Source organism: Cariama cristata, unplaced genomic scaffold (genome assembly GCF_000690535.1).
Source record: "Cariama cristata isolate BGI_N322 unplaced genomic scaffold, ASM69053v1 scaffold2025, whole genome shotgun sequence".
In the NCBI taxonomy this organism is placed as follows: Eukaryota; Metazoa; Chordata; class Aves; order Cariamiformes; family Cariamidae; genus Cariama; species Cariama cristata.
Genome location: NW_009616752.1, coordinates 2,106 through 29,879, shown reverse-complemented (window position 1 = coordinate 29,879; position 27,774 = coordinate 2,106). Strand labels below are relative to the sequence as shown.

The 27,774-nt window shown below is 39.3% G+C and overlaps 1 protein-coding gene across 1 annotated transcript in view; it reads right to left on the bottom strand.

Moving 5' to 3' along the window:
- VEZT (vezatin, adherens junctions transmembrane protein) overlaps nt 1-15,795 on the bottom strand; it is a gene marked incomplete at its 5' end in the record, with an annotated part of 42,381 nt that extends 26,586 nt beyond the window's left edge. Inside the window, 4 exons of the mRNA XM_009700266.1 lie at nt 2,468-2,743; nt 5,499-5,674; nt 8,225-8,314; nt 15,646-15,795. Of these exons, the coding sequence (XP_009698568.1) occupies nt 2,468-2,743; nt 5,499-5,674; nt 8,225-8,314; nt 15,646-15,795 (692 nt within the window). The remainder of the gene's footprint in view (nt 1-2,467; nt 2,744-5,498; nt 5,675-8,224; nt 8,315-15,645) is intronic.
- Nucleotides 15,796-27,774: the final 11,979 nt, after the last annotated feature.

Genomic DNA, 27,774 nt, shown 5'->3' with positions numbered 1-27,774 from the left:
CTCTGCATCGCAGAGCTTGTACCATACAGATATACGTGAAATGCCAACAGCTGCGTTAAACACTTCTGAAGGGCATTCTGAAATCAGAATATCCAGGTGCCTTTGAGAGCAGCTAATATAAGAGAGGCCTGCCAGGGTTCTTAGTTCCTTTTCTAAGAGGCTGCTGTGGGGTTTTTTGGGTGGGAGGGGAATGAAGGCAAAATGATGCTTGAATTGGCTAAGTATATAGCGGTCACCACCACACAATAGTAAACCAGTGAATCTGTGGACAACTGACCAAAACCTCATCAAGAATAATTTAACATTTATAGAGACAGTCAAATATCAATTAACAAGGGGCAAATAGGATAGGACAAAGCAAAGCCATAGATATTTCAAAGCATATGTAAATTAGCCTACAAGAACATAGCAATGGATGGTGCAATGGGGAGAAAAAACCAGCAGTGGAACACAGGGAATTTCAGGCCAAAGCTGCAGACCTAGGCTTGCCATACCAGAGTTTAGTTAAGTACAGCTAGCCCAAATCTGAACTCAGTGCTATTTAAATGTCAGCTTTGGTATCTTTCCATTCACAACATGGTTAATGCATGGTCCAAACAACGCTGAGCCAGCGGTCTATTAAAACAGCTGCGTATGTACCACTGAACAGGATGCTGTGCTACCTGGTTGAAATCCCATTCCTTCAAAGATGTAAACTGACACAGGAAGATACGCATTAATTTTTCAGATGCAACCACTTCTATTGCCACGTGACTCTTTCTGAACAAGCATTAAGACTTTGATGAGGTTACTACAGGAGAACACACTAAACTTGGTTCTGCTACGGTTTATTGTAGCAAAATTCCGGAAGAAAAAAGGGGTAGCTATCTTTTTGGATCATACATGAAGTGCTATCTCAAGCAAAGAATTTTATGGTGCCCTGTGCAGCAGCATCTCTTGCACATGTGGATGCAGGAAAGGACACTCTGGAGTTCGAACCTCCTCCAGGCTAAACCAAACCAAAACCTGTACAGCACCGACTTCTTCATACTGGACAATTGTTCCAATGAGGATGCTGGCACAGTCAGACTTTTCCCACTCCATCCATACTCCAAAGTCTTTTGAAAAGCTTGCCAAAGTTTTAAGTAAAGAGGCTATTAGATCAAGCATCAGCTTAAAGACCAGTCTGTTTTTTGTTAATCTGTTATCTAAGATATGTAGTAAAAGAACAAGGCACCAGCAATTTAGACATTGACCACAAGTTCGTTTGCTTAAACTTAGGAAAAAATCCAAATGTTTTTCGCATCAGTAATTTGGACAAGCCCTAACAATAATTTCTTTTAAGAACCCGTTTGCAAAGATAAGACTGCCTATTGCTTAACTATATGCTTCTTCAGCAACAAAACAAACCAAAACACATAGCTAGGCAGACTGAAGACATGCTTATGCATTCCAAAGGGAGAATGAAACATTTCTTCGATAAAGCATACTGAAGGTATTTCAAGCTAGAAAATTAATTCAAAATGTTAAGTCTACAGTTTCAAGTTTGCGTGTAAAAACATGTGCCTGAGCGTTGGTCTGGCATGAACAAACAATTTCTTGGTGCACACAAGGGAATTTTTTATTGTTTTTAGAAATAAGTCAACTGGATTTTAGCTGTTGGCGTTTCCCACCGCCTTTAACCTTAAGTCTAACTGGCACAGGTACGTATCTAACCATAGGTTGTTACAAGGGAAAGGCATACATGGCAATGAGAGTGCACAGAAGCGGGCCTGTTGGCTTTGGGATCATTGCACGCACTGAACATGTTCTGACACCCTTCCACATAGCAAATAAGCAAAAATTACCAAATAGCTACAAGAGCTAAATAAACAGGAACACTTTCACATCCCTTAAGTGGATGAGAGGCAAATTCAGCAGTAAATAATTTAAGAATCTGAACATCTCAACAATTGTATGCGAGAAAACAGAGTAATGTAAACTTTATTTGAGGTGGGAAATTACTTTTGATGGTCTTTCCTGATTGCTGTGTTCTCGTTACTTCAGATGATAATGTTTAAATTAAAATAGAATGGTTTTCATGCCATCTTGTTTTCTAAAATAGGAATAATTACTTGCAGGTTTACATATATTTGGTAATACAAGATACAAAAAAACCCTTAAACAACCAACTCTCTAAATGACTCCCCAAAATAGTTAACTAAATTAGTTCAAAATCCATTTCTTCATGTATTACATTGCTAGCAGAGCACGAGATTTCAAAGGCATACAAGTTTTGTGAGACTTAATTCTCCTTCAGGATGCAGGGTTTTAACACTAAATTGTTGGAATTCATACTTTTTGTATGAATGGTAATAACACTGTTTTATGTAACAAAAAGCTTTAAGTATTATGTTTTTCAGTAATGCCACTTGTTATGGGAGACAGTGAAACAAGACCTCTGGCTTGAATGGATTAGTGTATTAAATAGAGTGAAATATAGACTCACAGGGTAAATCCTCTGGAAATGACTTCAGTCTCTTGAATAAGTCGCAGAGCTTTCCTCACAAGATTAGTAAAAGCTCGGCTATTCGCCACTGTTTCTTCCAGCTGGATACAGTATTTTCGCAGGGACATTTGCAGCTTGGCTGTCCTCCATGTGCCCCACACTCGAAAGACTGCATAGACAAGCAGGACCAGTCCCCACAGCAGCCACGATGATTCCTTCCACCACGAAGGAAGCATAAGCAGTGCACTTACAAAGGCAAGGAACAGCGACACATCCCTGCAAACACAAAAGGTATCATCAACCACAGATTCCTGAGGTCAAACAAGTGGGAAAATCAGGAAGCTTTTGGTTACATTTGAGATTATGACATCTTATTATGGGGTTTTTATGTAAGTCCTGAAGGCAGCTGTAAACACCCAAAACTACTCCTCCTGGCAGATTTAGATGTATACGTACATGGTATTACTTGGTCGGTAGACTCTAAGGAAACATTTCGCCGGCTTTTTTATCGCATGAGTAGAAGACAAATGTACCTTTGAAAGGTCAGTTTTTCTTACACATATGACTTTAAACAAAAAAAGAAAATAGAAAAAGAAAAAAAACCTGGCTACTCAGCATTATAGGCCAGGGTGGGTAGAAACTGGAATATCCGTACTTCCAGGTTCAAGAGTACAGTAGGGAAGGGCATGTTTCTTTTGGTAACAAAACCATCAAGTAATGCCAGCTTTATTTTTTCCAGAGTCTGACTCATTTAAATTGGACACCAACACACCACTAGTTTTTAACACATTTTTATAAAGATGGCTTGAATAATCATTCTAAATACTTTGGCAGCTTTTGAAAATCCTTAAGGAACGGAGTTACTAGTATCTCAGGTCAGTTACTTCTCAAGGACATTTAAAAAACTTCATAAAGCTGTTATTTTAATCTAGAAAAATTCAGCAAAAATAAGTAACTGCTAGAAAATACACCCTGTTTCATATACAGTATTATAGTTGCAGTTTTGTCAATTTATGACAGTCTTCACAGAGATGGATGGGATATGGGCTTCAAGGTGCAGAACAACTTTACTTTTCCAGAATTTTTTGAAAGAAAAATACTCACTTTCTTCACCCCTTAAAGCTGCGTATCTTATGTTTAATTTTGGAAGTATTCACAAGGAATATTTTCCCGTTTCTAAAATAAGACATGATCTCTGGCTTTCTATTTTCTGGACAGTTTTGTGGTCATATTTTAACAAGTTTTATAAGTGTTAACTCTTCAGGGCTACTGAGAGGTTTCAGTAAAGGTCCAGGGTTAAAATATTCCAGATATGTAATTAAAAGGACAGACACACAGTCTATTAACTTCCTTGGTACATTAAGAAAAAAAAAAAATCAAACCCACACAAAATGAATCACAACAATGAAAGACTGGAAGGGATTTAAGAGCTCACTTTGTCCATTTTCAGTTTCTGGTTAATCCAGATCTTCACAGACAGTTTGAAGAAGAAAATGGAGCCTCCACAACCCACCCAGGTAGCTATTCCAACTCATTAGTATCCTCAGAGTTCAAAATATTTCCCCCAAGTCCAGTCTGAATCATCGGTAAATTAATCGCATTCCTTTTCCTCATATCCTTCCCTTTTTCTGAACAGAATAAACAACGACTGATCACTACCTTCTTATTAACTACATTCTACACATCATAACACTGCTCCATCCCACCTCAATTTTCTCCATCTTGGCCAAACAATCCTAGCACTCTTTAATGTTTCCGAAAGATTACATTTTCTAAACTCCTCCTTCTTGTTCTGTTCTGGACTGTCTCTAAATTATCTATGCCTCTCCAAGTGTGGCATCCAAAACTGGATGCTGTAGTCTCACACAAGGCTTAGGGAAACAGACTGAAAAGTAAACCCCCGTGTCCCGCATATAACAAGGACACCAGGATGAGATCTGCCATTTTATTGAATAATTTGCCGACACATTCAATTTATGCTCTGCAACGATGTGCAGATCCCTCTCTGAAGTAGTCCTGCCTACCCAATTATTCACCACTTTGTATTTCTTAATTTGATTTTTCCTTATTGACTATTCTATTGATTTCAAGATATTTCTCCAAGCTACTTTTGAAGTCCATTCTGCCAAAACACTTACAAACTTGGTGTCATCTGTAAGCTGAGCAATATTGACAAATCTTGTAAGTGTACTTTATCATCTGAACATTTAAAGAAACAACAAATAGTGCTAGGACCAGGACAAACCACTGGAAAAATCTGGTTCAAAAGTTCTTGTTTGACAGACAGCATCAATAATAACATAGTACAACTTAAACAGTTTGGGGTTTTAACCTGCTGTGGCTTTATAATACTTTTATCTATTTTCCTAACATATGTATTAAAACATAGCACTGGGCTGTGCTATAATATATTTTTATCTACTGATTCCTATCCATTTCTGAGCAAGTTACTTGGTCAGAACACCCACCATCCTTGTTATTTTTCAAATACAGGTGGTAGCTGTTCAGACACTGCTGCAGCTAGCTCCTTCAGTATTCTAGAGTGAATTTCACCAGCCTCTGCTGACTTGAATGCATCTTACTTAAATATTCTTTAGTCTGTTCTTCTGGTATTCTACATCTGAAAATAAATTGCACACCCCATTCCAACATATTTTGTGAAGACCACAGCAAAGAAAACACTTTTCAATTCAGTCTTCACAATCATGTTTCATTTATCAAAATCACCACTGTATAGCTTTAGAAATTCATGAATTAATCAACCATGTTAGTTCTTCCTTAGAGCATTTATTAGGGTTTGGAAGTATCCATTCCCGTTCATGTAGCTATCTCAGATTAAAACTCACTCTTTCAATAAAAAGGTCCAAGGAAAAAACCATCCTATATAAAAATTTGGGGACTAGTGGACCAATGACTCAAAGATCTGAGAAAAAAAAATAGTTACTTTATTGCTGCATTTCATATAAAGAATACACAATATATTTTTTGCTGGTTCCTCAGTGAACAGTGGTAAATATTCTCTGTACAGTACCAAATATTAGGAGTTGCTAGGGAGCGTAGCGTTGGAAGCTGTCTGTTTTCCTGTTGCTTACACTGCCCTGCAGACAGGATACTGGGGTCAAGGAACTCAATCAGTTCCACATCCTCCTGCAGCAGAACTTCCTGTTGCAGGATGGTACGGAGCGTGTCAAATCGAAATCCAACATCCTTAACAGGCAGGAGAAAAAACAGGCATTAGTAAAGAATATGTAAATTCTTAAAATTGAGTTAGCAGAACAAGGGAAACACCCAGACACTCTACACTTTACTGACAACAATCTGTTCCCAAAGACTACAAGAATGTTTCAGATATATCACAAGTAGCTACTTCATTTTTATTAAATTTGCTTAACTTTAAAAACTCACATACTACCTAACAATTCAGACTTGCAGGATGCATTGCGCTGACTTTGTGATCTGACCTAGATAGTAACAATACCTGGAAACATGCCACAGATTATGCCAATATATTTGTGTAAGAATCAGAGATGTACTGTATCTATTAGAAGATCATTAATAAAACAGCAAACACTTTTTTTTTTTATGTCATGATGTAATTTGTGTCATTAACAAACAAATAAAAATTAGAAAGAGAGAGATATTACAAACTAGTCAATAAAAAGTCACCTTGGACACTTAAGAACAGTTGGGTCAATGCACTGGACTCAAGCCCTGAGCCATGGCAGTGAAGTCCTCTCCTGCAGGATTCTGTGCCTTTCCCAAGGGAACTCGATCCAAAAATGAAACAGCATGGGACTCTGAAGACCTCACACTTGCTAAACTCCAAGCAAACTTCAGGGAGTTACTTACTTATGGATTTGATGCCATGATCAGCATTTGCTATCTTTTTCCTTACAACTATCGCTCTTCAAGACATATGCACAGCTCTTGAAGACAAATACATCCATCAGAGAAGCCCCCTGAAATTTTAATCTGCATACTGCACCAAACTATAATTACAACACACTCCAAGTTAAGAATGTCATAACAAAACCCAACAAACACTGAACACGTGCATCTTTGCATCTAGCTAGATTACAGGAGGGAAAGGAGAATATTTCTGAAAACCCTCTAATAGAAGCTGTTAACACAAATATGACATTTCACAGTACAAAATCTGTTTAGTTCGGTCATTGACGGACTGAGATTCTTTATGAAACCATAAGATGGCTAGTCAAAACTTTAATTCCATACGTTGATGTTACTTCAGATAACTTGCATTTTACTTTCTAATGGAAAACATTTGTTTCAGGACTGTGTGCAAGAGGAAACTCTGTCCTCCTCTGACACATCCTGTGTCGTTCCAGTACTCTACTGTAGCATGCAGCTGGAGAAACATGTTTTCCATATTCTTTGGTTGTGTCTCCATCGCAAGAAAGTAAGGCTAAAAAAAAGCTGTTAAGATAATACTTTTGATTCATAGGGGAAGAGGGAGGAAGAAAAAAAGACAACCAAAGACCACTAATGAGAGGTTTCAGAGGAAATTTTGTCCTCTTGAGATAAGGGAGAAGAGAGAGCAATTGGACTCGGCAGAACTCTCTGAGAAATGGAAACTCCTAACTTCTCATGTTGCTCAACATTTTCTTTTCAAGCTACATTTGAAGACATCATCCCTACGCCATAGGAGAGAAAAATAAATTAATATTCTAACTTTTAGATTCTGGAACAGTCTAACTAATGTGACATTTGCAAGCCAGACTAGGAACCTGAAGCAGGTGGGTGCAAGTTAAAGCAGATCTCAGACAAGCTCCGGCTAGAGACTGACCTGGCTAGAAAGTGGTGCTGCAGAGAATCATACAATCATAGAATGCTTTGGTTGGAAGGGACCTTAAAGGTCATCTAGTTCCAACCCCCCTGCCATGGTGTAAAGGCAGCATAAAACTATTTTTAACTATCTGGGGTAGAACTATCACCCTTCAGAGGTCTACCCCACGCAGGCTGACCTGGACCCTAAAAGTTCCTGCAGGCTCCAGAGGTAGGAGAATACAACTTCTGGTGAGGCAGACGGACACCCGACCTGCTGCAATGAGAGCACAGAGGTGGTACAGAGAACTGTTCTGGCCTCCCCCTGCAGCCAGACCACTACACAGATGTCATCTGCTCTTAACGCCTAACACCGCCCTGAAGCATTAGAACGGAGGTGCCTTAGTTTGCTTTGCTTTTCCCAAATGCCGAAGCACTGTGGACAGCGGTGCAGAAACAAATAGGGCAGGATGGGTGCAGGGGGAGCACAGCTGCACGGCGGTGGTCCTGCACCCGAGCTAATGAGCTGAAACAGAGGGTGAAGCAACACTCAGATGAAGTTCTAAAGCCTTCTCTCTTGACCTGTGTCCCCAAGGCACTAGGCTGCAACATACGGACTTTCTCAGCTAGCATCTCCACGCTGCCTTCCACCAAAGGAGGCAACCTCCAGTGTAGCTAACTCCTTTCAGCTCTCAAGAATTTCTTTAATTTTTCACACCTTTTACTTTAATTTCTCTTCCATCTTTTGAACATCTTCAATCTACCTACTGATATTGTTCCTGTTCTTGTGTGACTAATTTGCCTGGCACAGTAACTCTGAAAAACCAGAATCAATATTATCTGAAGAATAAGTAAAACTCTTGGAGCCAAAACCAACAATGCAGATCAAAGATAGCACTCAGAGGATGAGGTACAGAGGTGAGGAAGACTTGTGGATTAGGAGAGGAAATGGAAAAAAAAAAAGTGATCACTTACCAGTCGGTGAAGTATGTCATCGTTTTTCTTATACTGTGGAAAAGGAAACCAACTTCTAAAGAACTCAACTAGTTTTGACAGGATGCCTTGCTGAAGGGAACAGAAATTACTCCAATTAAAAAAAAACCCAAAGCCAAACCCACATAAATAACAACAGACAATTCCTTTATTTCTGCATTTGCTTTTCTTGTTAACTCAGCCTCAAGTACCTATAAGGAAGTTTTGCTTACTGTGTCTGGCCTAACTTCAGAGTACGCTAAGGGGACATCTGCTTCCCGTCAGTTTGCCTGCACACAAGAGCCTGAAATAAAGCTTTCGGTAACCCCACCTAGTTGGAGCATAATGGATTGTTATGTTGTACTGTTAAAAATAACTACAGCTAGCATTAGTTTGATCTCAAGTTGGCAACTACTATTCTCTTCCCTTGAGGAGAGAAAAAAAAGCAGTGAAGTGAAATGGCTGACAGGGACTGAAGAAAAGGAAATGCCAAGGAGAGGTTGTTCTTCTCCGGGTCTGACCACCGCAGCCGGAGGACAAGGCTCCGGAGAAGTCGTGAACAGAGAGAGGGAAGAGTGACTGTAAGAGGAGGAACCGTCCCAGAAACTCCCTGTCCCAACCCGTGTGTGCTATCAGGTACTTTGTCTCCATCCTGCATCCCATGCAACCTAGATCGACACTTTGATCTGAGCTGTAAACACAACTTCGAACGTCACCAGTTAGAGGGACTCTCTCTTGGTCATCGCATCATTTTACTCATGTATCTTCCCAAAATACGATGCATGAAAGATTGCAATTAAATAGATGCATGATTTTGCTTCACTCTGCAGCCATTCAATGAAAAAAAAAAAAAAAGGAGTTTTTGACACACACTGTATATCTACTTTCCTCAGACTGAGTTGACAGGAAATATTTTTCAAAATATTTATTTACATATATTTCATGAATTCTGAGGCCCTACCTCTTAATCGTCAGACTGCTGACATGTAATACAATCAAATGAAATGTATGCGAAAAAAAATTAATTGCAGAGCACTTACATTTTGTGGCATACTGTTTCAAAATAAAAAAAAATAAATATCCGAACAGATGATAAGAGCTTAACGTATAAAAGGTTTATGCATTAAATCAGCTGCTTCCATTTCTCCCTCTTGGGTTTTTTTTTTTTTCTTTTTTTCTCCCCTCTTGGGTTTTTCTTTTTTTTTCCCCCCAACTATAAGGTGGGAAATAAAAGAGTAAAACCAAGCAACAGGAGCTTGGAGCTTTGCGGTTAGCCCTGTGATCAGCCTGACAGCCCTCTGAACGGCAGCGCGACACAAGTTTGGTGCAACAAGCCAGGGCAGAAGAGCTTTGAGTAACATCAGAAATTGTCACCTTAAAGCCCTTATGCTTCAACGATTTTTGAAATAACTTACTTTGGCGTCCGTTTAGGTAACCTAACTCAAGTTTTTCTTTACTTCTGTCTCATCTTTCTGTGTACAGGTAGAATTGCAGACCTACACCAAAAGGAAGTGGTTTTAGGTCCGCAGAGAGACAATCAATAGGGGTTTCATAATGAGAGTTCTTCCCGATACACAGGCGTCATCGTGGCTTATTAGGGGGAGTTACCCCAGCAATCCACACTTCTTAGACTATGGAATAAATCCAAGTGATTGTATTTTGATGTTGCTCAAGGGCACTGACAGAAGTTGGAAGAGGAGAGTGTCACAAGCTGCAGCACTAGGTTATCCTCAAGTGGCGCAAAATAACCAAAATTTTCCAATTAAAATTTGTAGAAAACTAAGATTAAATAAACAAAGGTTCTTGTTCTGCATTTGAGTTGCAGACAGATGTTTCATTCAGAAGTACTTTCCCCTGTACTCTGAAAGCAGAGTACAGAAAGAATTGTTCATTTACTATTTAAAGTATTAAATTATTTGGAGCCTATCATCTTCAGCTGCTTAGCCTTCATAAGCCTTTGGGTTTTTATCATGAACATTTAAACCTACACCGAGGATAATTTTAAACTGCTACCAGCTGACTAAACTAGACTGTGGAATTACTGAAAAAAAACCCATACTAGTGTGCTATGTAAGTAATCTTTTGGTTTATTTTCCATGTTTTAGTTTAAAAATAAAAATCTGAGCTTGCATAAACACTCAACAGGCATGTCAGTGCTTGAAAACACAAAACAAGACAACCCACGGTCTTGGGCTGTGACCCAGTGGAGTACAGTAACACACTAAATTATTCAGATCCTTGGAATAGTGTCTCATAGTCTGCATTCCCACTGGGAGTGTTACTGACATGTAAAACAACTTTCATCAACACACAAGTCAGGTCATGTTGCCAATGCTTCTGGAGTATTCTTACAACTTTAAAACACCACTCAGTCAAACTCTCTGTAAACTGAATAACAAATATGTGTAACTCCTAACATCTTAAAAAAAAAAAAAGCATAGGACACGCACATTTGAGGTACATTCATTTGAATCTAAAACAAAATTCTTAGGACTATTTCTCTTTTGTACAGGATGAACCTGAAATGGCAAACCAGCAGGCATCTAAAATATCATCGTTCACATTGGCACCTTTCAATTCTGTGCACTTCAGAAAGAAGATAATGTTACTTATTGAATACCTTCCAGCTACCCAGAGCCAACATGAAGTGGGTGGGAGCCCTAGACAAAGGCAAAGGACTGGTCCCTCTGCCTTTCCATATCGGGTCACCCACACAGGTACTGAGGGCTAGCCCCAACACAATCCTCAGTACCTGCCTCCAGCACCAGCCCTGTTCTAGCCATGAAATATTATCACATCTAAGATGGGATAAGGTGTGACAGTATAATCAATTTAAACATTCAGATATGCACAGCAGTCTAGGAAAATGACTGAGAAAGGAAAAATCTAAATGGGAAGAAATACATTCCTTAAAGATCAAGCAGAATTACCCAAACAGGATTTAATTCCAGAAAACAGGTCTAGGAGCAGCTCTTGCAAACAGTGCTTTTGAGTACCAAGTGATCATGAGACCAGAACTTTAGCTGTAACTTTCTCCAGAGATTGGCACAGCCAGGAACACCGCACCTATAATTACCACGCTAAATCACATCTCTGTACTCCCCCAGATGGGAGCTTGGCATTTCATCAGCCCTCAGAACACAACCTTGAGGCACCTTTACAGTTTTTCAGCTCAATGGTCATGAAGACCATGTTCTGATTTAAAAAACCCACCAAAACCACACACACAGAGAACTATTTAAGATGTGCTTCAAATTCAACTGATGCCTCTGCCTTTCGTTAAGCCTGAACCATACGCTCTGCTTGGCAGGACAGCAAGACACTGCAGCAATGTTTTTATCAGTCACTAGGAACCTCTTTTTTTTTGCCCGATTTGTTTTTTCAGTCCCTGAACATCCCAAACTAGATCCTTACCTTGCCAAAATCTTGCTACGTGTCAGATTGTATCTGCGCAGAGTTCCTACTTGACTGAATACAAGAGGAGAACGCAATCTCAACTCAAAGACAAAGCAATACTGCAGCTTTTTTACTTTTATTTTACTAAAGTGTTAAGGCATTTGTAAACTTGCTTTTCAGAACAGAAGGAAAACGATACACAGATGCTAGGCATAAGTCAGCATGGAACATCACCTACTCCCTGTAATTATATTTTGCATTACGCTAAGCCTCAACTAACATCATTTTATAGTAGGTCTGTGGGTAGGTACATATTCAGAACTCAGAAACCATTTGTTTCCCAGACATCTTATAATTTCAGTAGTCTAGGCCAGCGAAGGCCGAGAGAAGGGAAGTGATAATTCTAGTCTTATGTAAAATTGAGGAAATGATTGGATGGGAATGTAAAAGATTTGCCTGTATGTCATACAAAAGTTGCAACAAAGCCTCAGATCCTCCTAAATCCAGTCTACTTCTTTAAATGTGTGGCCAGCTGCTTCTCCCTCATTCTCTTTCATCTTGAGACACCCTACCAAAACGGGACACAGAAATCAAATGACGAAATCAGACCTTCTGATACCAGATTACAAAAAAAAAAAAGTGTTAATGTTCCTGAATTTCTATCGGAACAGCAGCAGGAAGAACCTATGACATTTTATCACTAGAAATTACACACAGGTTTCTTCCTTATTTCTACTATGTATCCTTGTCTAGACAGAGATGAGACAATGTGAATGTCATCCTACTATTTGTAAGAAATGGACAGCCCATTTTCATGCACCCACTCCCTTCAAGTTGCAAGGCAAACCATGACGAATTACTTCTACATCTGACACAATACTGGAGGACTTGCTCCCAACTCAATAAAATTCAGTGTAAAATGCTTGAGGGGAAGGGAGGGGAAAAATGGACTACTTGAGGCTTTTAAAAGCAGTATATCTTAATACTTTTGAGGTTCTTAACCCCACAGCACTTTTGTATTAAATTTGGTGGAAATTATATATGGACACAGCATCATACTGCTTTACTGACTTCCACAAAAGCAATTATACAAAATAAAGTAATGCTGCTAACAAGCGATAGTCTGTGCAATGCATTACTTCATAGTAATGAACAGGTAATCAGCCAATTAAATATGTCACCCCAATTTTTAATTAACAGTCGTTTAATTAAAGTCTTCCTGCACTAAGCCAGAATAGGTATCTTCAATGTAAATGTACCACAAAACTGCCAATAGCTTTAAATGGAAAATATATTTTCAGATGGTTTCTTGAGGGTGATGGTGAGTGCCAGCTGACAATTCTGAAAAGTAAGGGTAAAGGACCTAAAATTGCCTTGAATACTTTAAAGGTAGTTTAAATTAAAGTATAAAAAATTGTGAGTTAAACCCTCAATTAAATTCAGCCTTGCCTTGTGACCACTGAGGGAAGCAATAATTATTACAAATGCAATAGCTATCCACATACAGTAAACAGAAATAAATTTATTCGTTAAATTTAAAATAATCTTACACTAGAGAAACCAGCCAAGGAAGCATGGAGACACTGCCACAATCACTTCTGCTCCCCGCCTCGGTTAATCTGTTCCTCGGGCTCACAAATCCTCAGCACACATGACTGGAGTTCTGTATGAAGCTCCTTCGTAATTCTTTTCTACATGATTGCTGAACTCTTTGAAAAGGTGCAAACTCTACAAGAACATGGCTGAACAGTACTAAACTTAGGGATTCTTATTATAGCACGATTATTTTTTAGAGGCTCTGTCTAATCCGTGTGCTGGGGATGCTGTGGTACTTACTGGTCTGCTCAAGGGATGTGCAGCCTGCCTCTTCTCTACATGGTCATCTTTGATCAGAAAGTGGGGCATGAGAGAAGGGAGACACGGCAACCTTCCACAGGACTACAAGTCTCAGAAACTGGCGATCACAGCCACGAAGCAAAGCGCACAGTGCACCTGGTAAATACAAACTATGACCAATCTAGCCATCAAGATAGACTCCAACAGGACTGAAGACAAAAGCAAAATGTTTCATGTTTTATTATTCTGTCTTTTCGAACAGACTAATGAGTGTGTGAGGAAGCTTATATAGTCCATACGGAGAGTGGCTGAAATGAATATCATGATATGAAAATATGACCAATCAACACTTCTCTGAAAAACAAGCTTCACACTGCAACTTCTAAATTCCCACTTCAAAAACTCTGCATGTCAGTCCTTCCAAGTACACCATACTACTGCAAGCATTTCAAAACCCACATATTCTTCCCTCAGATCAGAAAAAACCTGACTGATGTTATCCACATCAATTCATACACTTAGGAATTCTACCCCACCTAAGATCCTAAACAGAGTGGAATAGATTAAAAATCCCACAAGAAAAGAACACTTCTAACCCAAAACAAAGGAGGAACAAAAGGACATGTACAAAACTGAAAAAATCTTGTTGAAGTAAAGCCTAACTAACTGACTAACACTTGACTAATTCCTTGAAACATCTCAGAACTGAGTAGGAGGTATATGTCAAGATGGCATTGCTTGAGAATAGATCCTAAGAAAAGCATCATCTCTTCTCATTTGCCACATGATCCTCCATCCACCAAAGCCTGCAGGGAGACCTTCTGGAGATCTCACGGCCACTCATATCATATTGTCTGTGTTTGGGAAAAATAGGATGTTCTCCTCAGTTCTCTGCCAGCTAACAGGGAGTGTGGAACACTGTGAAGCAGCAGAGGTTACAAACAAGAGGAAAAGGGTTGTGAACCTCTGATTTGAAGATGGCTGAAGAGGTATAAAGTAGGAATGAACAACAGGAAAACAGAGCTCCAGCAGAAGGTTAAAAGCCATGGCAGACAAGAATCAGATGACCTAAGGTGCACAAAGATGGAAACTACCATAGATAGTGGAGAAAGAGGAGAAAGAAACGGTAATTCTTCAGAGGCAACGCATTGACCTGTGAATGCTTTGTTTGAGTTCTTACGTGTGAGGTGCTGCCCACCTCAGCCCGCAGTGGCCAAGACACAGAAGTCTGCATGGAGACCTCTTTTTCCTCCTGGCTTAACATATAGTTGGAGCGTGGCCACTGAAAATTGAACTCTCCACTGTGGAAGTGGAAGAGGTAGGCAGAAAATAACTGCTCTTTGCATGCTCCACCTTGGTGCTAAGGAGAAGACAGACTGACTACTGAATTTTCAATATACTTGTTGCGAAGAGATTCCTACATTAACTGCCTCAAAAGAGGATTTTCCTCACCCACACTACAGCTCCTCATCTGAGTCACATTGCCTGTACACTACCAACAACAGTAAAATACCATTGATTTTTAATACGGAAAACAAAAAATGTGTAGGCTGTAGTAGGTGTTAAATGGCCAAATTCCCAAGCATAATTTTAATACAAAAATGTTTAAAAAAAAATCCACAAGCCTTTACTTAAAATGACAGAGAAATGTCTGAGTTAATCAGTTGATAATCCTTGTCAGCTGTTACCGTTAGTAAATTGCCATAATCTAAGCACAGTTCTACTATCTCATTCAGATCAGTTATTGTATTTATACTTCCCAGAAATCCTCTTTTTTAATATGTTTTGTCACAGAGTAAGTGATATTTAGCAACTGAATGCCTGAGAAGGGCTGGGATCTATAAATATTTAGCTCCAGAAAATTACAGGTTTTATTCCCAGAATGTCATGCTAAGCTAACATAATAATATCCAGTAAATAAAATAATCTACAACACTCAAAAAATTCATTATCAAAGTTTCTTGCTTCCCTAGCTTACGTAAGTGCAAAGAAACACTCCAAACAACACTGACAAACCATGCAGATAAAATATGACAACTGGCTGGGTTTTTTTTTTGTGGGTGTTTTTTTTTTTTTTTTTTTTTTAAAATAAAGTAAGAGATTTATCTTTGTTCCCTCTGATTTTGCCTATTGGTGAAGTAACGTGGTTCTCTATCGAGAAGATAAATACTCAGGAACGGGAGAGCGCTCACTTTCTGGGCAGCATGCACAGTCCGCTCTTTTTGGCTTTCCGCTGCTGCACATTGCTCTGCCTTCTGCGACACAGATGAACATACTTCAAAATCTGTGTGTCCCAAATCCTGCAGATACTGGTAGAGTGGAGAATTCTGAAAGAGAGTTAAAAAAAGAAAAATGAGAAAAACCCAATGTTAAAAATCATTCCTTGTTTCCCTCGGAACACAACTGTGAATACAGGAACCACACAATCAGCAACGAATGGATTGTGAGCAGCCCTGCAGAGGACTTCGGGATAGCAGTGGATGAAAAATTGGATATGACCCGGCAACGTGCGCTGGCAGCCCAGAAAGCCAACCGTGCCCTGGGCTGCATCCCAAGCAGGGTGACCAGCAGGTCGAGGGGGGGGATTTTGCCCCTCTGCTCCGCTCTGGTGAGACCCCCCCCTGCAGTACTGCCTTCAGCTCCGGGTAAACTAAAAACCTGACAGTAAATAATGCACAGTTGTGGAGGTCTGTAGAAACAACTACCAACTGAACCTCTACCACAAATCCTTACATTAACTACCATTAACTTGCTGGTGCAAGTTGTGGAGGCAGCCCGCCTACTGTGACGATGTACCGACATGGCCAAATCTCAAAGGACTGCTTGCCATACAACAGAACTTGGCAGCAATCATTCATACTAGCTGAACAAATTAACTTGTTACACCCAGGGATTTTTTTTAACCCCATCACCAAAGTGCTATTTTGATCACTGCTATCAATTTAAAGGATGCAATTTCATACTTTTGCGTGCTTTGCTCGAGTTACTCACAACAGATTCAGTGTCCAGTCATTACCTGAAACTCAAACATTGGTACCTAACTCACAGGTACAGCCAATTCCCCTCACCCACAATGACATCGATAGGATAGGTTAATGACTCATTTCCTTGGGGGAATTTTTCCAGTGTGACAACTCAATCTGATCTTTTTTCCAAGTATCCTTCCTCCATAGTTGAGTACTTTTTCAAATGCCTCCAACTAATTAAACAAGGTGCTGTTCTGGACTGGCTGGAAAGTAGGTGTGTTCCTCCCTAAACAGACCATGCCACTTTACCAGAATCATTTAATTAAAATGGAAAAGAAAGCATAATATTTAAGACACTTAAATTCTCTTAATAACTTCAGGACAAAACTCGGAATAGGAATGGATATGCATAACTTTGTTCTTCTTAAAATGGTTTTCATACAGCACCAGGCTGTTCACTGCTGACACACCTGGAACAACCTGAACATCCCCACACGAGAGGCTTTAGGGTAACATGGAGGTTTCAGTCAGAACCAGCCCAAATTTTCCCCATTTAGATGAAGACGCATAGACAGAACAGTGGGTGAACAGAGAATGGTTTATTCAAAATCATAGTTTTGATGCTTGCTCCAGGCAGGACTCCAAGAAAATTGTATCTAAGCTCTTGGCAGACCTGTCCATCATCCTGACCATACTTTTCCTTCATCTTGACCATCCTCTTGGTCATACTTGTCCCAAGCAAGGCCAGCCATCATTTGACACATGACTATTCTTGTACTTTATTGGTACTCACCTATAGACAGACAGACAGCAAAATAACCCAAATATACAAAGGAGTTTTTCCACTAGTATCTCAGGGTGCACCTCGCTTTTGGGTCCACGAGGAGATAATTTTCTAAAAGCTGACCAAGAAAACCAGCCTAATGCTGTTTAGATTAGTTTCATTTCCTCACAAAAATGGATGAAGAAAGGCAGAGATAGAGAGACAGACAGAGACTCTGTCCACTGACGACAGAGAGAATTAGCTAAAATCCTGAACGCTACATTTATAAGTGACGTATTGCATAGATGTAAGAATGCCCAATTCTCCCCTCTTACTGGGTATTTGGCAATATCAAAACCTTCCATCTAACTGTAATGAGCAAATTTGCTCCCCTACAGAAATAGTAAAAAATACACCATCTCTCCAAACGTTAATGAAACTTTAGCCCCCAGCTAGGATGAATAACTTTATTTGTTCTTGTAATCACGGTGGAATACAGGCACCTTACTAGGTTTTACATAAATTCCTTCTGATTACCTTTTTGAAGGCTTTTATGGGGTCTCAATACAGGTAGATTTGCAATTTTTTATCACTGCTCGGAACTGGAAATCAGTTTTTTGATTATTAAGTTAGCAAATGATAACTGATTAAAATTTAACTTGAATGTTTATCACATATTCCTTCAAGTTGGTAAGGGTTCTCCTCTTTCAGTTTCTCAGAAAGTACTCGGCCTACAAGAATCTTCCTCTAACACATTTCTCTTACTCCACATGCTTTCTCTTTCTTTTCTAAAAGATTATTAGCAGAATTTAAATGCACATTGGAAAACCTCATTTTTTATTACTAACTTAAATGACCAAGAACTAAGCTATGACTCAAATCCCTTATGCTGTAAGCAAAACCACCATTGTTCCCCTTTCTGAATCCGTGAGTAGCACGTGAGATGTGCGTGAAGAAAGCACTGAATAAGAAATGGGTTGAGGCCCTTGTGAAATTAGATCATTAAGAACCTTAATGAACCAATCATAAAATTCTTCCCTTAAGAGTGAGGTCTCTTGCGTAGCACATTCAGTTTTACATTTTGCCCAGAAAATTTGAAGATTACGCTTCTCTTCTATTAGAAACATCACTGATGGCATACATACTTTAGCCTATGCTACGATAAAAACCCACACTATTTATTTATTATATTTCATATCCTAGATACTGCCCAACTTTAAACGATACTAACAAGCCTGTCACTTGGAAAGCTGTGCGGTCTGTATAACTCACTGAGGATGCCTCCAACAGTCTATAGCAAATTTCTCCCACGACGTATGTAAGTAACAGCTAGAAAATCCAGTAAAGGAATTTTAAAAAGTTGAAGGGTAGATTTTATTTATGTGAACATTCACACAGAATTTCCAATATTACCAAAGAATCAGAAAATTATTAATTACGCAACTACAGAATTGCAATATGATACCATTAAAATATCCTATTCTATGTACTGCTTGTTTCAATGCAAGAGACAGAAGTATTACAGTTAATGCTTACAAAGCATTTTTCATCTTCACGAATCTTTAAAAGCAATAATTAAATCTCATAATGTGTCTGATGTCCCACAAATTATAGCTCTGAATTTCTCGCTTACGTCCTCAGCCAAACCTCTCACTCCTGAATTCCTTCTTTCCCATAAAAAAGATCACAGATGTGCACATACTCTCGCATATGCAGTTCTAACTGAGAAAAGTTCCTTGGTTTCAATTCACACTGTCATTCATCAGCATTGTCAGGCGCAGCTGTTTTCACCTGCAAATGTCACGATAATATTAAAAAAGAAAAAAATCTACTTCTTGGTTGGGGAAAAAGGGATCTGCCTTTTTTCCTCCTATTTTTCTTTGCCTCAAATTCATGCATTCCTTTTTTTGACAGTCCAACATTTAAAAAAAAAAAAAAAAGCACCTGATTTTACATTTCTGCATATATTATAGATACTACACTTTCAGTTTAAGAAATTCAGGACATATAAGAAAGTTTATTCTTGCAAGCAGTAATAGGTTATAATTTCAAAAAAAATAATTTGGACTTGAGAGAAAGCTTTTATGTTAGAATGTGAGCTAAAGGGACAGCAAGGTTGCTTCAATGGACAGCATGAAAAGGAAATTTAAAATATAAAATCTCATCTTCCTATTAATACAGCATCATATTATTCTAGAGGAATCTATTTCCATATATTTTTGAATCTTTACTTTCAGCCACTCTCAACTTAGATAATAACTAGAATAGTTAGTATTACTCATGTTTGACAGCCAGGTTCATTTATTTACTTCTAGCTGTCTCCGGTAGAATGACATGGTAATGAATCATTTACAAAGTACAGAAGAAAAAACATTTTAATAATTCAGCTTATTGTTATGTTACCATCATACTACCCGTTACTGATGGGAAGTATTATCTAAAGTAAGTAAGGATACCAAGACAGGGTTTTTCAGCCATATACTGTATTTATTTCTGAAGTTTCTTTTAAGTTTCTTCTTCTAAGTCACTTTCTGAAACCACCGAGATACAAGAGATAGGCATTACCTTTACAGCCAGGGCATTCTTTTATTATGTTACCTGTCCAAAATGTGTGCTGGAAATGGAAAACAGTTCCAGGACAAACAGATGACCAAGTTCTTTGGTGTAATTTGTACATATTATACATGGAAAATCTTGTTAACAAATGAAGTAAGGTAGTCAGAAACAGTCGATGTACTGAGTAGGAATATACTTTTTGAAACTTAAGAATTAGGGTTTTCTGGGGACTCAGCACAGACTGACAACAAAAAACCCACTTATCTTTCTATGACTTTTCTAATTCACTGCATAGTCATACTGCAAAGCCATTCAATTGTAAATGGACATTTATAGTATAAAATGGTTTATATAAGCTCCTGTTTCCAGAATTAAGAAAGAAAAATCCTTTCTTCCTCATTCATAACTCCCTGAGCATATTTATTTTAGATCCATACTACTAAAAACTGTTTCTCTCACATACATACGTTTAATTATAACTCTTCTTTTTTCATTGTTGAAAGTGGTTGAGTCTTGTTCTAAACCCAAGATACATTATGCAGCATTAAAGAACAGTCCACTAAATTAGTTTTGTTCTTTAACCCTTTCCCAATGCTTATTTTAATGTCACTTGCCATATAGCACTGACTTGGCTAGAAAAAAACATCACCTGAAGGCTAAACATTGTGTTTGCAACTCTAAGCCTACAGTAAAAATAAATGCAAAAAAATCAAAATCAAGCCAAACATTAAAAGATAATCAAACATATGTAACATTGCTACTGCTATGTGACAGAAAGGTTGTTATAGCAGAGAATTCCCTAGCTTTGGAAAAGAGCTTACTTTTGACAGATACCGACTCAAATACTTACATCTACTGCAGCCTTGCAAGCACAGTTATTGCACTTTAATATGTGAGGCATTTTGTGTGTATTCTGAAAAAAACCTTTGCAATCATGGATCAGATTAAGACACCGTTAGCTTTCATAGTCTTGTTACAATAGCAGCTGAAAATCAAAGCCACACCCAAATTATTTTTGCTGATGCATCATGAAGTAAATGACTCAGGATTTCTCCATTAGAGATGGGGGCTTCCCACACCCCACGTTCTTTACTAGGACAAAACTGACTACCTAGTAAACCCCTCCTCTAGTTTCCAACCGTAGCTAATGGAGCAGATTAACCTGAAAAGTAGTATTTAATGGCACAAAGTAAGAGGTTTAAAGATCTTTTCTTAAAACACAGATATGTTTTTCCAAAGCTGAGGTTTGCAATCTGCCAAAAACACTGCGGGAGCTTAAACCACCTCCAAAAAAACTACAAGTTATGACTTATCAGTTAAAGAAAAAAAAAAAACGCAAAACATTTCTACCACAGTGACAGCAAAGGTGAAGACACGCTGAACAGCTGACTAAACTCAGAACAAAACAAACAGTATTGAAATCTCCCCCCTCTCTCAAAACACAGATTTGAAGAAGTTGAGCTACCACTCACAGACAGCGCAATCTTTGTCTCCTGGAAGAGGGTATTCCATTTTTGCCTTCGGTACCGCTCCCATGCACCTGAAAGAATCTCGCCCACCTCCCCGTTTCTTTCCGCTTGTCCCTCCAGGATGACCGGAGCGGAGGATGAGAAGCAGCCGTCAGTGTAATTGCACCTGCGCCCCGGCACAGTAGCATTTTCCTGACGGCATCAGCCGATGCAGTTTGAAACTTCCCAGGACCGTGCGATTTCTCCTGACTAATGTGGCTTTCTAACCAGGGCGGGGAGGAGGGAGATGAGGATGACAGATTGCTAAAGGCTTTTAAAAAGATACTGCTTGAAAGAATTATTGCACATCGATCTCATATGCAGCCATTAATAAGACTTTCCAAGCAACAGTATTTAAAAGCCTTGGCCGTATTCTCCTGGCTGGTAACCACCTCCTCCCGCGCTCCGACTGACAAAGAGCCAGGCACTGACAGGGCTAATATTAGACAATGACTTCAAGGCAGTGAAAGAGTCATTTAAATTTCCTATTCTGCCTTCACCACCACAGGAGAATAGACCTTGGTTTCTCCAGCACTACTGCATCATCTGATTTAGAAGCAGGCTCCCAGAACTACTTTGAAGCCATTAATCTCTTAGTGTTCCCGGATATTTTCCGATGCACAATATATATCTAATTCTGCATGCACTCGCGTGTCCTGAAGAGTTAGGGAAGTTTTATAGCCTGTGTATGGTTCTGTATCACCGGATCTGTGACATGGGAAAGCTCTTCCCTTCACATTTTCTGCAGGTGGTTGCATATTACTGTCATCGTGGAAAAGTCGTAGAAAGAAATATTACGTACTAGATGAAGCCCTGAAACTCAACGAGAGCTCTGGATTATTTACCTGTTCAAAAGTGGACATGCAGATACAGGTGAAAAGCTGAGCAGGACCTTTCTGACAAGGATAGAGATGCAAAATACCTGAAAAACTGAAAGTAGAAGTGGTAAACGTGACCTTCCCTGGAGGACAGGGTAACGGGCCAGCCAGGCTCTGTACCTGGAGCTTTGGGGGAGAAGTGACCGACCATGCAGGTCATTGGACCAGGCTGATACAGGAAAACCAGTTTGTTTTATACCAGTTACTAACAACTCACAGATTTTATCCTTCACTTACATTCAAAACGTAATTAATGAAATGAATGCATCTGACTGGTAAACTAGTGGAGTACTTCTGTAACATTCCAGAAACCTCTTTAAAGCACCAGCTCCAAAGAATTAACTTGTTTATCTATCATAAATCATGTTAATTTTGAGTCCTAATGACAGCACACTGTAAGCAAACATCTTTACTAAAGTGAAAAGCATTCAAGAAACAAGAGACAGTCACATTACGAAGCCTAAAAGAAAAGTGCAGTGAGTCTTTTTTTTCTTTATTCAAGTGTCTCAAGGAAGTTGATTCACGACTTGAAGTTGTGAGAGCAGCTCTGCAGTATTAACCCTCCTGTAAACACAACCCCAGAGTAATCAATACAGAGGAGGATTAAAAGATGTTTGGATCAACAGACCTCAAAATTTACTATGGATCATCACATACTTTTACATACTTTTGTCTTCAAATTTGCTATTTAAAATAATAAAGGCAACATGGGTTTATACATCGTATGGCCCATATAGTACTTTTCTCTACCCATTCAGATACAACATTAGTGTCATCCAAAAATGCCTGACGAGTTCACTTGGCCCCTGCAACAATCAGACTGTTCTTTACACAGTTTTAAGCTTGCGGGTTCTTTTATTTTCTCACCGATATCACCTGCCTCCCAGCCACGTGATGAAAAGGAGCACAGCCTGTCCTCCCCTTCCTCTTTAGCGGACTGCTGAGAAGCAAAACACCCGAAATAGTCCATCCGTCACTAGTCCAGGTGCCTCTACAGTACACCGCAATTTGCAGCAGAGAGATCTCCCCAGGCTGCGTTTACACGGGCAATTTAATCTGTCATTACCAGTGGGTGCAGACGAAAGCTGCAGTACCATGTTAGAACACTAATGGTAATATTTATACAGCCAAATGGTGAGATGGAACAAGGGCCTGATCTGATTGTAAAAAAAATAGTAAAATCCACCTTTTTTTTTTCTTTCCTGGCCAGGTTAGTCCCCTGAGCCCGCTTACAGCATCACCCCCAAATCCAGGTGCCAGCATAAGGAAGAGGACAGGAATAAGCCAGAAAATAAAATCCACCTTTTTTTTTTCTTTCCTGGTCAGGTTAGTTTATAGTCTCCTCAGTCCCCTGAGCCAGCTTACAGCATCACCCCCAAATCCAGGTGCCAGCATAAGGAAGAGGACAGGAATAAGCCAGAAAAGAGGAGTGAAGCCCAACCACCTCTTCTGGCAACAGCCCACACTTCAGGCAGACAAAGCACAGTCTCAGAACCAGCTCATCAGAATGATTAGTAGTGAACTGCGGTTTTGACAAAAGTGTGTATTTAAAACTGGCTTTATTTCATGCTTACGTATGAGAGTACTACATCTTTAGTCCACCCAATATTCAGTGAGAAAAATCCTGTTGAGAGCGCATTACTGACACTACCATTGAAGTTGTGTGAATGTTCTTCTTCAGCTTATTCTTTTTCCTAATTTATAATGTTTGAGACATTATTTTTTAGAATACAACATTTATAAGCCTGATACTTCACAAAAACCACATGACTTTGCCAGTCCTATAGTTTTCAGGTTTTTGAATGCACGTGACTTAACATTTTCATCACGACAAAAAGTTTCTGAGGTTAGGTTTCCTTGGTTTTTTGGTGGTTTTTTTTTTTTCATTTTTTAAACAAAATAATTTTAGAACAGCTCAGTTTAAGTGGAGAAAGCATTTGTGAAAACAAACATCACTAAGTGTTTTGCCAAAAGCTACACTTGGTTTAAAAATCTCAATCTAGTGATGCACCAGTATTCTAAGCAAACAAATACCACATTTTAGACGTTTTAATATTGTAGGCATGCAGAGAACACGTCAGCTAAAGGCTGTTCTGATTATAGTTGTATTATGCTGGGAAATGGTAGTGCCTCTTGCTGGACTCTCTCTTAATTCTTACAGAAATCTGTGTATCAGAACATTATCTGTAGGTATCCTCCACACCCCTCAGCATCTTGGTTTGTTGCCTAAATAAGCAGCGAGAGTTGTCTTTCTGAACCTGACATTTGAACGCATTACGATGATTATGATTATTTCTCGAGCACTTTTGTCCCACGTCCCTCCTAAACAGACTCCACCGTTCCTACCTCCTCCCCACACAGGCCAGACCCAGTGCCATGTAGCTGCCAGCTCTGCTGAGCCCTGGTGCTTCCTTTCTCTCTCGGGGTGGCATGCTGCTCATAAAGCACTTCTCCACTGTTTTCAGGACTCATTTTTCACATTAGCTTCTCCCACTACAGCAAGAAGACAAAGAACGCAGACCGTGTCTCTCCAAACTCTGGAAATTCCATTTCTGTGCGTATTTTCCCCTGACGATGGGGAGATGACTGCTTGAGCAACGGCTGGCTATGAAATGAGAGCACCCGTTATACGTTCAAAATCTTTGTTCTGAATTTCCAGTTCTAAGTTCAGTAGAGCTGTGTTCGATATTTTACATAGATACAAACTTTTGAATTTGGACAGGAGATTTTTGACTCTCTTGGCATTCATTCCCAGCTTGTTTTCTTTTTCAATACAGATTACTATGGATTCTGAGACTTGATGCAGATAGGTGAGCCAAAGAAAGTCTTGTTTTCTTAATGTGCTATTATTCTCCCCATTGTACAAATAAAATTTGAAGTCAGAAAAAATCAAATCTACAATTTACATTGTATTTTTCAGTCTGGGATTTCTACCGGGACAAACAATAAATCCCAAATGTAAAAGTCTGGAGTCATACTAATGATCAGATCCTCTCGATCTAGAGTAAAAGATTACATTCAAAGTGACATTACCACCATGACACTCAGCCAGCTTTTAGTGGGGCTGTTCTTTAACATGTATTTCCATGTACTGAAAAAGTAAATAATATGGATAGAACTGGCTGTAGGAATGGCACAACTCATGAGTAAATTAAAACAACGTCTCAAGTAAGGAAAGCCTTCTTTCCCAATGAAAACTAAAACAAAAATGGAGAGAGATGTTTATGGCAATGAAATTAATTCAGTACTGTATTTTACACAATTCTACATGCAAAGTTTCATATTTCAGACACTGTGAATGAAAAAGCCCTTGAACATGTAAGGTGTTGGCAGTTTGATATTGTGGCTGCACCAAAAAAATGAGATTTTGACAATCTGGTGAAAAATATTGCACCTTTCTTCTGCAAACACTGCATTAAAATGGAAAGCAGCAAAGGCCAGCTCCAGTCCTTCCACCAGAACCATATAGCTGGCACAGTCAGGAAGGCTCTCTGGGATTAGGTTCCAACAAGGGTCTGGGTGAACCTGAAGGAAGGAGCATTTCACACATGAGGAAAGGCTGAGAGAGCTGGGACTGTCCAGCCTGGAGGGGAGAAGGCGTGGGAGATCTCATCAATGTATGTAAATACCTGAGGGGAGGGTACAGAGCAGACGGAGCCAGGCTCTTTTCGGTGGTGCCCAGTGCCAGGACCAGAGGCCGTGGGCACAGACTGAAACACAGGAGGTTCCCTCTGAACATCAGGGAACACTTTTTCACTGTGAGGGTGACCGAGCACTGGCACAGGTTGCCCAGGGAGGTTGTGGAGTTCCCCACCTTGGAGATACTCAAAAGCCGCCCGGACGTGGTCCTGGGCAACCAGCTCCAGGTGGTCCTGCTTGAGCAGGGGGCTGGACCAGATGATCTCCAGAGGTCCCTTCCAACCTCAACCATTCTGTGATTCTGTGAGCATGGCTTTAATATATATCCAAATGTAAAAAACAAACTTGCACAAGCTTATTAAAATATAGGACAAATGACAGCTAGAAGCAGAAATCGGGAGCTGAAAATGCACTCAAAGAGCAGTGTTTGGATCACCTTCATCCCAGCGTTCTGAAAGAATGGGCACAGGGGATCAAAGATCCAGCAGAAAGGATTTTTAATAAATCTATAAATTCAAAAGTGGAAAAAAGCAAACATAGTGCCTATCTTTACAAGGAGAAGAAAGCAATCAGGAATATGTCAGGCCTATGAATCTGATCAAAAGCCAGCATGCTACTGAGAATAATTATTCTTTCTTGCAAAATTCAAAGACAAAGAAGAAAACAGATGATAATCAAAGAAGATATCACATGGGTTCACCAGAGGTAGATTATGCCAAACTCACTCAACATCTTTCTTTGACAAGACAGCTAATTTTTCTAGGTGAAGGAAATGCAGGAGGCCTATATGGCCTTTTGATACTGTGCCATATGGGGTACGGCCTTTTGATACTATGCCATATCAGTTAAGAAGAAAAAGATGGGAGAGGATCCAAATACATAGATGACAGAGATAACAGTGGGTTATGCTGAACAGAAAGCTATCGGATCAGAAGAAGGTTACTAACAGAGTTCCTAACAAATGACTCTTTGGTCCAAGCTTTTGAATTTTCCTTAATTATCCTTATAACAAAAAAGCACACTAATGAAATTTCCCAGTAACACCAAGTAACATCATATATGCAGAAAAGGATTGAAACATCATACAAAAAGAACTGGACAACCTTGAGCGGGTACTGCTAATGGCCTGCAATTTAACAGTAGACAACAGCAAGACCTTACGGAGAGGGACTAATAAAAACAAACACTCCAATAATGTGGAAGCTGTTGATAAAAATAAGGACAGACATGAGGGGTTACTCTATCACATTACAACCGAGTCAAACAGTATGAAGACTTGAATAAGTTTTCCGTAGGCCTAGGATGCAAGAAACAAAAAAGTATTCCCAGCAGAAGTAAGTGGAAATAGTTGTACGAGACTGCAGCAAGAACGCTGAGTACTATGTGCAAGCTCAGTAAAGAAACATGAACTCAAATTGAAGCAGATGTAAAAAACCCCAAAAAACAAATAAACCAAAAAACAAACGAACAAGCAAAAAAAAGAATAGAACAGGAAAATCTGTTTTGTGAAGGGAAGCTAAAATATATTGGATTATTCAGTTTAGCAAAATCCTTAGCCAGGATAAGATTGCTTTCCAGGAATACATTAGGAGAGGTAAATTCTAGAGAAATACAAGAACTATATATGCTAATGGACAGCATCAGCAGAAGTGCAAGTAGATATGAAGTGGCCATGAATACATTTCAAGTCAGAAATTAGATGGCTATTATTAACTATCAAAGCAATGAAGATCTGACACAGTCCTCCCACTGGAATGACGACGCAGAAATTTAGCCACTTTGAACAAGACATTTCTTTAATTTATACATTATAAAAAGAAAACAAGGAAAAGTCCAAACAGCAACAAAAAACCCTAACACAATTCCAGTCTCCTATCAAAATACACCAAACAGTGCGCTTTCCCAGAGGACTCTGGGGTACACCGTAACTGCAGCATTCTGTCGTCTAGCCCATTTTCTGAAAAACCTAACCTCAGGTAACTTATCAAATTTCCTATCTCATGATCTCCCT